This window comes from Chaetodon auriga, chromosome 20 (assembly GCF_051107435.1).
Source record: "Chaetodon auriga isolate fChaAug3 chromosome 20, fChaAug3.hap1, whole genome shotgun sequence".
Taxonomy (NCBI): domain Eukaryota; kingdom Metazoa; phylum Chordata; class Actinopteri; order Chaetodontiformes; family Chaetodontidae; genus Chaetodon; species Chaetodon auriga.
In genome coordinates, this window is record NC_135093.1 from 5,247,038 (window position 1) to 5,257,459 (window position 10,422).

Sequence of the window (10,422 nt, forward strand, 5' to 3'; positions counted from 1 at the left end):
CTCACTTCATGAAATAGACAACAGTTACTTCTCGACTTGCACATCAGCCAATCAGAACACTGTTCTCACCCCTGACATTGTTCTCACCCCTGACGTTCTCACCCCTGCACGCAGTTGTGCAGCACTGACACTGCTGTATGTGTGGAATTTGAGAATTTTGGACTTTGGCGCCCCCTGTGGTAGCATCAAGAAATGCTGTTACAGACAGCAAACAAAAAAATGCTTCCCTCTGGTTCCATCTTCACTGTAACACTCATCCAGCACCATAAAGTCTGTGGGCATAAATCATGGGGAAGGGGCGGTCGGTCGGCCCTGAGGCCACGTGAGGAGAGAACACTGCAGCTGGCCCGAGGAGTAACAAGCGGGATTGATGGCTGCATGGACTGGATGGAAGAGGTGACACATCTATGAATTCTTCCATAACAGGATGTCTATCAATTGGAAGAAAGATTAATTCCCTTCTTGCACGACGTCCACAGCAGCCTTCAGGTTTTCAGGGAGCTCAGGGTCATCCTTATGATTGACTTTATCTGTATCCAACCTCTTCTGCAGCTCTCAATGCAGCATTCAAATCTGCAAAGCACACCGAAGTGCTGGCCAGTTCTATGACTTGCACGGCGAGCTCTTCGTCTTCCTCCTCCTCCTCCTCCTCTCTGTCCTCTTCTACATCCTGTTTACTCTAACTGAATAGGCCTGAGCGGCGGCGAGTCGTGATGAGGGCCACGCTGACTTCTCAAGCAGTTTGCAGTGACACGAGCTTCATGGCAAACTTTCTCAACAATCTGTTGCTTCACTGACAAGTCGAAGAACATTCACATTGAGATTCTGTCAGGGTAAACCCTCAGACTCTCTAATAAATCTCCCCTCATCTGCAGATGTACTTAAAGTTTGCCTCCGATAAGGCAGCGGAAACGGGATCAATACTCGACAAATCAATGGGATCAATAATCAGGGAGATTAAGGACGCAGTGCTGGAAAGAGGATTGTGAAGTACCCTCCTCTTGCATTTCTAATGACAGCCACACTTGAGCGTAACTTCAATGACACAGACAGTCACTTTAATTCAACATTAACTTCTAAGCCTTTGTATTTCACCCAGCATCATCACTGGTGGTGGTTTTCCTGCAGTGAATAACTACTTTTTGGATACAGTTAATCCTTTAAATGAAAAAAATAAGAGCGCCCTACCACCTCTGCTCTATTTTCCAGTGCATTCATGCAAGACATGCATTTCAAACCGTCTACCGAGGTAAATCCAATAAGGACGGTTCAATAAACTATTTCAGGTAATCTTTTGTTGCTCCTCATCCATAGATCAAACCGTGATTAATAACACAACCTGCCGCTGCATTACTCATTAGCTCTCAGTTGCCTCTGCTGTCGCCCATACAGGCTCGCAGGGAGAAATGATGTGTATCATTACCTACAATGTCTGTGGTGAAGCTCCTGAAATTCCATCATCCACGCTTTACGTGTCTGTTACAGTCAAAAAGGATCTCTGCAGCTAAGATCATTTTTTCCTGTAACCCCACTGAGCCTTTTTAATAAGCCAGCACATAGTTACAAAGTACGATCATCCCTCAGCCTGAGGGTACACATTTTTATTCCAATTACTACCTTTACACAAAGAGGAGGGATTACAGTTTCGGGGTACTATTTTAATGCAGTTGTGTCCAGAAAAAGGACTTTAAATGAGTTTCAGTGCAGAATGAATTCACAAACGAACACTGCTGTGTAAATAAATTAACAGTTGCCCGCGGCAGGCGTATTGAATCCATCTTTTTTTTTTCTTTTTTTTGGAGGAGAGAGTAATTTGTAAGTACAAATTGTAAAAAAAAAAAGGAAGAGAAAGTTCATAACTTTGAAGATTTATGAGATAGAAGTATACATTGGGGCAGAAATAAAGCTCAGACCTTGTGATAAGTCAAGCTCTGGGGTGTTTTTGACCAAAAGAAATCCTGTATTTTTGGAAGATTTTGGGGTGTAAATCTGATCACATGGAGGGTTTATCTGTTAATTCATATGACATCTTACTCAATGAAACGTGTTCGTTTTGATATTTGAAAGAACGGAGCAAACAGAGAGTAACATCCAGTCCTGTAATCACTCTCTCTACAAAGCACAGAGAGCTGGCGACTGGTGGAGCCCATTCTTTGATCCACAGCGTCTCCCATTGTCACAGCGAGGACAAGACGCTCTTCAAGCCCGTATGAGCGATTCCTCACTGCCCTCTATTGTCAGGAAGGCGGAACTGCAATTGTCAAAAATGATATTTAGGATCAGGCTGGGGTTCTGCAAACAGCTTGGCACAGAGGATCATGTTTGTTGCTGTGCAAGCAAATGGAATAAAGATCATCCCGCCGCGGAAGAGCTTTAGTTAAACCGATCATGGTCATTTGTTGTAATCTATGAGGCTGAGCTGATCCTCGCCGTGCACTTGTACTGTAATACATCCACCCCTCACGGATACGGGCATTCAATAAAGATGACAAATAACAGCGCAGGATAAAATAGGAGAAATACCAGAGAGGCACACACAGATGAATAAATTCAGGCACTCACGTCACACATACACACTCATGTAGCAGCTCATGTGTCCAGGCCCTGTGCTGATGACCCCTGTCAGACTCTTTCTAGCTGCTCTAAATTAATTAATTTTCATATGATCTGCTGTGAGTAGTGCTGACAGTATGTTTTATGTGATACCACTCTTTCAAACTGTGGTGGAATGTAATCAAGTACTTTAGTTAAGTACAAATTTGAGGTATTTTTACTTTACTTATTTCAGTTTCATGCAGCTTTATACTCCGCTACATCTCAGGGGTAATTATTGTAGTTTTTACTTCACCACATTTGTCTGACAGCTTTAGTTCCTTTGCAGATTAAGTTTTTCCATACCCTTACTGTCCAGTGAAAACCACGTATCTCCAAATATGATTATTCTGAATTTGCATTTTTCTGATAAACTGAACATACTTTACATACTTTTACTTAAGTATGTTTTTGGATGCAGTGTGATATTAGTACTTTTACTTAAGTAGAAGAATAGAATAAATAACTAATTGACCCCAAAACATAAGTAACATAACTACATACTGTAGGATGACCATTTCTTCGCCTATAAATGACTTATCATGACAATTCACAGCCCATATAAAATGTAAAATATCTCTTTGTTTAGTATAATAACAATGATTTTTGGTCATTTCTGCTTTTTGTTATACGATACATGTATTAGTATTCAGTGTCAACAAAGCATAAATCACAAATATTCACCTTGTTGATATTAGGTTGTAATGTTTAGGGTCAGAATCTCTCCGTCCACCTCTCTATCAGACCTATATCCATGAATCACACAGCAGTTCCACGTCACGCTCTGTGGACAGCGATCAAGGACATGTTTTATGATTCCTCTGCATGGAGTAAAGATCCAGCATCCTTTAACCGAAGCTGCGAGCTCTGCCAGAGAGCGGCGAGCCTGCCGTCAGCTGGAAAAATACAGTTTAATCTGTTTTCAAAGGAGTTCAAAGCCATGTTGAGATAAACTGTTCGTTTTAGTTCCTGTTACAGCGAGGAAAAACTAAACAAAACAACAAGGGATGATGGAATAAAAACAGACATTCTGCAGCCTGTACTTGTGTTGCAAGGTGATTGCAGAGGGCCTCCTCTGAAATCCTGAATCATTACTGAAACAAACTGAACTCCATCTTTTACCTTGATTGACACGAGGCTGCTGAAAATTTAAAGTCCTGAGTGAAAGGTGTCCAATAGGACAAGCACTGATTGAGTATCTGGGGGTAGATGGCCTGTGGACACGGGCAGACAGGTAGATGGGAGGTTAATTAAAAACGACTGATCTGGTGTTTCCTGTCTTTATGAATTAATGCCATGCCAAAGTGGGTCTCCATGGAAACGGACTAAGGTGTCACTCAAACTCGGCTGGCACGGTGCTCCTGGTCTAAATTATTGACAAAGATCATCCATCGTATTTGAAACTTGAATACTAAAACAGTCTTCAGCTGATGGAGCTCATTAATGACCTCGGCTCCAGGAGAAACATCTATAGTGAATCTGTATTCGGTGCTGTGCTGAGTGTATTGTCGTTTCCTCTGCAACACTGATTTTTCCTTATCTGCGTCACTGCAGATCAAACCTGCGCACATGCAGCTGTGACTGAACTCACGCTATGAACAAATCCTCCAAGAACAACAGACTAGACTAATACTAGACTGCAATATCCTGAAAAATGTAATTTTCTCAAGTTTCATTTTACTCTCATGCACGACTGAAGTTTGAAATGATTCGTTATCTTGCTCCAGTCTTACTACTAAAAACACAAATGGCGCTCTTTAGTGCAAATGTGGCAGTCATCTGTAGACATAAAGAGCTCCTTTAAAGGTAACTAAAACAGAGCAATTCCTATTTTCGGGTAATTGTAGACTAATGAAAACATACTCATGACTATTGTGTTTCATTTCTGCTCAATGTTGCACTGCGGTCCTTTAAAATCAGCCTCAAGCTTTGGCTGGCGTCAACACAAAAGCATCCCCACCAATGATTGCGTTGTATTTACTGTATTTATCATACTGATTGCGTTCATTATCCCACACTGACGGACTTGTACGTGTGGGGCTGTTTTACATGATGTATTTGCAGTTGCGTGGCTGTTTTTTATCTACCTGCCCGGGGACAACATATGTAAAATAGCTGCTGGCTAACTCTCATACAATTACTTTTAATTGTACTCTGCAAAAATAAACAATAAAATGAAATTAATAAAGGATACGTGCAATCAATTACAGAGCCGAAAGTAGAGGAAACCAGCCGAGCAGCTCTGACTGTAGTTGGATTGGCCCATTAACTTTTTCCCTGCCGTTGTGGAAGTATATCAAATTATTTTTGTCAACTTGTGGGGATAATAGATGAGAATTTCATCACCGAGAACCATTTATATACTTAAAGGCGCGTTGCTCTGGCACCCCCTGGATTTATCTGTCTTGACTGTGAAAGATAATTGAACCCATAAGTCAGTAGGTGTGTGTAGTCTCAGAGGCGTCTCAAGCCAATCTTTCAGCTTTTTGAGCAACTACAATTTACAGTTTGTGTGGAACTACAATAAAGGAATAGCTGCCAGAACATATACAACTAAAACACAACGCAGCAGTCTTGCAGGAAACAAATTGGGCCTCTGGGCTTCGAGCCTCTCTGCGTCCACTGTTACTTAAGAAGAGGAAAAAGAGAAAAGAATATTAGCGGACAGCCGAGCGTGAAAATATTAAATGGATCATCGCTGAGGATGCTCCGTTTTCTGCGAGTGTGCAGATTTTGAGTGATCCCCTGCCACTGTACCATCTCCCCCCATCAGATGCGGATTGGACAGGAAAATCCTAGTTTGAGAGAGGAAGTCTGCTGATTTGCCCCCACTGATCGTATGCTCGGGTCAGGCGGGGACTGCGGCAGCGTATGAGAGATTGTTTCTCCGTCTCATTAACCAGGTGGAGAGTTATGCTCAGGAATGGGAAAAAAATACCTGCGCTTTGCTAAATTTAACCCCTCAGGTATCTGCGATTACCTGAATGTGTGATGTGTTTGGATGCATGTCTACAGCCAGTGTGACTTTATTTTATTGTTTAGCAGGATTCAGGATTCAGGATTATGGAAAAATAGATTCACATATCATAGAAGAGTTATTATTATTTGAATTATTGTCTATTTTTATATTCAAATGTGTGATTATACAATTTACAACACTCATTTCTTGTTTTCTTCTTGTATTTCTTGTATTGCTATTATGTATTGGTCTATAGATAGATAGATAGATAGATAGAAGCAGAACACTCAGAACTTCAGGTAAACTACTTGAACAATCAGACGACACTCAGACTCGCTCTGAATACACATAATTTAGCTGCTTATCTTCTTTCTCCATAGACAGGGATGCAGCCCGACCTTGGGCTGCTATAAACCAGGAGCACTGACAGAACCTGCGCCGAGAATGTAATCCGTTTTTTTTTTTTTTAAATGAAAAGCATTTAATTACTATGTGAGCTTTATTTTCACCTTTGCCCTCTGAGCTGTAAAGGAGTTATTTTTTTTAGCTTGTGGAGGTGTTTGTCCTGAAGAGGTGTCATTGTCCGTACAAGAGGAGTTCTGATTGACTCTTGAACCATCTCAGTGTTACAGCATTTTGTCACTTTTATCTATCCTCCTCTGCTTGATATCTTACTTGATATACTTTATGTAATATTTTACCTTGTATTTATTCAATATTCATTCCGTTGCTTGAACAACAAATGTTCAAAATTGTTGCTTTTTCTTATGAAACGGTGGATAGTTTTACTTCTTCTGGCCTCAAAAAATGGATTTAAATCTGAAAAACACTGGTGGAACAGCCAACAACTCACTGACATGTACATTAAGTGATAAGGGGGCAATGCTTCCTTTTGAGGGGCCATAAAGCAAAAAGGTTGGGAACTACTGATGAAAGGTGTTTGAGAAATGTTAAAAAAAAATAATAATAATTGTTAAATGTGAAAAATAACAAGGTGGTGGGTGGCTACTCAGAAAGTACCCAGAGATTTTGGTTTCTCTAGGAGTTTGGATTCAGTATTCCTAAAAGCTGTCTACTGCCCATGTCTGCCCATGTTTTGGGGCTATTTGAATAAACTCCATTTGACATGCAGGACAAGGGGTGGATTCATCAATGCACCATCACTGCACACTCGGTCTGTCTGTCAACATGCAATAAAAAAGAGCACATGTGACATTATATGATCAGTATGCACCGAGGGAGAGGGACAAGAAAAAAATCTGTGGTTTATTGCTACTGCAGTGGAAGAACCCAATGAAAAACAATGAACTTGAGGATGACAAAGGCGCCATACAGAAGTGAGTAATGGAATTCACACATATTAGTCATGCTTCACAGGCATGACTTTAGGTATTCTCAGAGAATTATGTCCTGTGTGTGTGCATGTTATGTTCAAGAAAAGAGCTTATGTGTATCATCTGTGTCCATGTAAGCACCAGATGAATAAATTCATAGTTTGACTGTGTAATACCAGAAGCAACAAATCATTGACAAGCAGCAGATGGAGATGAACTGTGTACAATACAAAGATAGATGGAATTACAAGGACGAAAATGATCAAACTATTCATGTGAATGCATCACACTGTTATGTACCTTTACAAGATCCTTTATTTCTTATGGATATAAAAGGGAAACTTGGGTCGAATTTGATGATTTTCCTCATGTGGTGAATTAAATGACTATCTGGCCTGAGAAAGTCATCATTTTATTTGGCTGCTTTTCTCTGAATACACAATACATGATATTGTGCAAAACATATTTTTGAAATATTATGAATAAGTTAATGCACGTTTTCCCACAATTCAGTCAGCTTCCTTGTCTTCTGTTTATCTAATGGCTAAACACTGTTTTCTTTCGACACCAAATTAATACCGGTATTGCGCCTTTCTTTGTAAACCTTGGTCCTCTGTGCTACCCGTAGCGCGGTATAAAAGCCTTCCAAACCGGAAGTTCCACCCCTTTTCATCCCCTCTCTGGCAGACTGAGTGAGTTTCATGTACACGTACAAACAAAATCACCATTTCTATCGTCATCCATCCTCTTTAATGTTCATTATTATATCAGTGTTTGTATCAAACTATGTTTATTCCTATCGGTAGCTCGATGGCGAGATAACAATTTACTTGCTAGCACGTTTCTTCCCGTTGTAATAGCCGATAAATTGACTCCATGTTTCTCTGCTCTTCCCCAGCGTTCAGTCCGCTGACCCGGCAGCATGGTAAGGACTTTAAATACTTTAATAGCTAAGTCTGCACCGCTAGTAATGCTGTATCTTGATTTTGTGGGCATATCGTAATGTGAAGTGCGTATTTGTGATGCTCTATCAATCGACAGATAGGGCTGCGATGTGGTTAGCATTGTGATTAGCATTAGCATAACGCTGCTAGCATGATTGAGCCACCCGGCTACTGCCTGTTGGAAATAAAAAAGTTCACCAGCCGAGAGTAGTTTTCGAAAATTTGGAGGTGCCGGAGTTACCGACTTCAAAACCATCAGTTAAAACCATGTAGACTGTAGCCGCTGCGAACTGATGTTAGCTGTAATGTTTCTTTGCGTTAGCCATGGTCGCCCAACGCTAGTGACAGCTAGTTACATTGAATGGAGCCATACTTTTCCCTCAGCAAGACGTCCAAACATCTCAGGCTGATGTGCTCGTGATGCATTCACAGTCTTGCAAGAATAATGATGGACCTAGTGCTGAGTTTCGCTCTCTATCAGAAACGTCAGTTCCACCGGTCCCCTAACATCACTTCGCTGTTCATTCTCAGTATCATGAGTGTTGGCCTTTTGAATATTAATTGTCTGCTCTATGGTTTAATTGTAGCCTCGCAAGATTGAAGAAATCAAAGATTTCCTGCTGACAGCCAGGAGGAAGGATGCCAAGTGTAAGTTGAACTCTTGACTCTCACCTGCCTGAACCTGTTGTCAAATCTGAAATTATGGAGCAACACAACGAAGCAGTGCTTGGTCTGTTTTGGAAATTGTTCAAATATTAATGTTATCAGTGTCACTTTGAAGTTACAATTGTAGCTTTAATCCAAGTAATGTGGCTGTCAATGAATTGAATTTGAGCTGGCTTGTTTGTCTTCCTTTAGCCGTAAAGATCAAGAAGAACAAGGACAATGTTAAGTTCAAGGTGCGCTGCAGCAGGTACCTGTACACCCTGGTCATCACAGACAAGGAGAAGGCCGAGAAGCTCAAGCAGTCCCTGCCCCCAGGTCAGTATCACCGACACAGCAGTCTGGAAAAAGCACTCTTGGTTCAAACATAGAAATCCCAGTTAGTGACACAGTGAGGGTTTTTTGGTATCTAAGTGAATGATGTATACATGAACGTAGTCTTTGATTCACCTGTTTGCATCTTTCTGGGTCTAATTTAAGGTACCTTGTGGAATTTTAAGCCACGAGTGTCTTACAGCATGTTTTTACGAGCGTCTGCCTGAGTTCCCCTTGTTCTAACGTGCACAAGAGATGGTGTGATAACTGACTGCAGAGGATGGCTAAAGTGGCAGTAATGCACCGTAAAAGGAAGAAATGTGCAAACAATGATAGAACTCAAACTGACGTTAGCAAGGCGGTTTTCAGAGCGTTCGTGGAAAGACATTGCAGACGTTTACAGTGTAGGAAATGGATTCAGCGTATTTATTGGGCCTGAGGAACATAACCAGTGCGTCTTGGTTAGAAACAAATGTATAAACTGCAGTTGTTAACGGTTAAAGCTCAGGTGGGTTTTGTAGCATTGTGAGAGTCCCCAGACGGTACATAATATTAGGTTGTCACGGAAAATGACCAACTGTGCAACTTAAAGCACAATTTCAGAAACTGGTGCTGAGGTGAGTTATATTAAAACAAAGACTTGGACCAGATGTGAACCACTGAAACTCAGGCAGGAGCAGCAGTCAGAACACTGGAGTCTCATCTTTTAGCATTCGCCAAACAAAGTACAACGAAAAGGAGCGGCGTGCATAAATTTAAACATGACCAACAGCGCCAGTGTGAATACACAGTAACACTAAAGAGACCCTATCATCACAAAGTTAATGTCCAGTGTCTGTGTAGTGAGTCCGGTATACTTAATATTATTACTGTTCTGTCTGCTGAGTGGATTTCTGCATGTAAAAGTCATGTGTGAGCACTGATGCATGTGGGCGTTGACTCTGAGATTTTGAAGGACTTATCATATGTTAATCCAAATGTTGTGACAGACGTTTTCCTGCAATTTTACACTATTTTATTCTTTAGGTGGCTGCTAACTTGTTACCAAAGTTCAGCAGTGAACAGACAAAAATAGGGTGTGGGCTAGAGCTGAACCAAAGCTATTTTTCTCAAGTTTTAACACAAATGTTACTCAAAGATTATGCTTTTAAATGTAGCTGTGGTCCAGAAAAAGGCGCAATCATGCATAAAATTTATGCATGATTCACATCAGTCACATCTGTCTGTCTGCCAAGTTCTGACTTTGACCACAGTGATTCGGTTGTTTTGTGTGTAACTGTGTGGATTCAGTTGCCTTCAAGTCATTAATTTGTAATTAAATTGACAGAAGTCATTTTACAGTTAATCTTAAGCCTCAGTAGAAGCCGCAGTCGTCTCCTTTTAGAGATGTGTGTTCATTAGTGAGCGCTGAGATATTCCTTCAGACAAAAAGCTTATGCCTGCATTCACAGGAGGCAGACGTAAGGTCGGGGGTGTCAGGCTGTCTTTGCTGGTGTGAGGTTTCGTACCTGTGAATATTTTCTAACTTCTTGTTTTCTCTTTTCAGGTCTGGCTGTGAAGGAGCTGAAGTAAATCCTTGATGTACAGATAATTGTAATAAAAATTGGAAAACAGA

General features: G+C 41.0%; 1 protein-coding gene across 1 annotated transcript; it reads left to right on the forward strand.

Annotated features, from left to right (window-relative positions):
* Positions 1 to 7,521: 7,521 nt before the first annotated feature.
* Positions 7,522 to 10,422, forward strand: rpl38 (ribosomal protein L38). Its single transcript, XM_076759176.1, has 5 exons — positions 7,522 to 7,577; positions 7,784 to 7,810; positions 8,417 to 8,477; positions 8,688 to 8,810; positions 10,354 to 10,422. The coding sequence occupies exons 2-5, from the start codon at positions 7,808 to 7,810 to the stop codon at positions 10,377 to 10,379; spliced, it is 213 nt and encodes a 70-aa protein (XP_076615291.1). The 5' UTR covers positions 7,522 to 7,577; positions 7,784 to 7,807; the 3' UTR covers positions 10,380 to 10,422.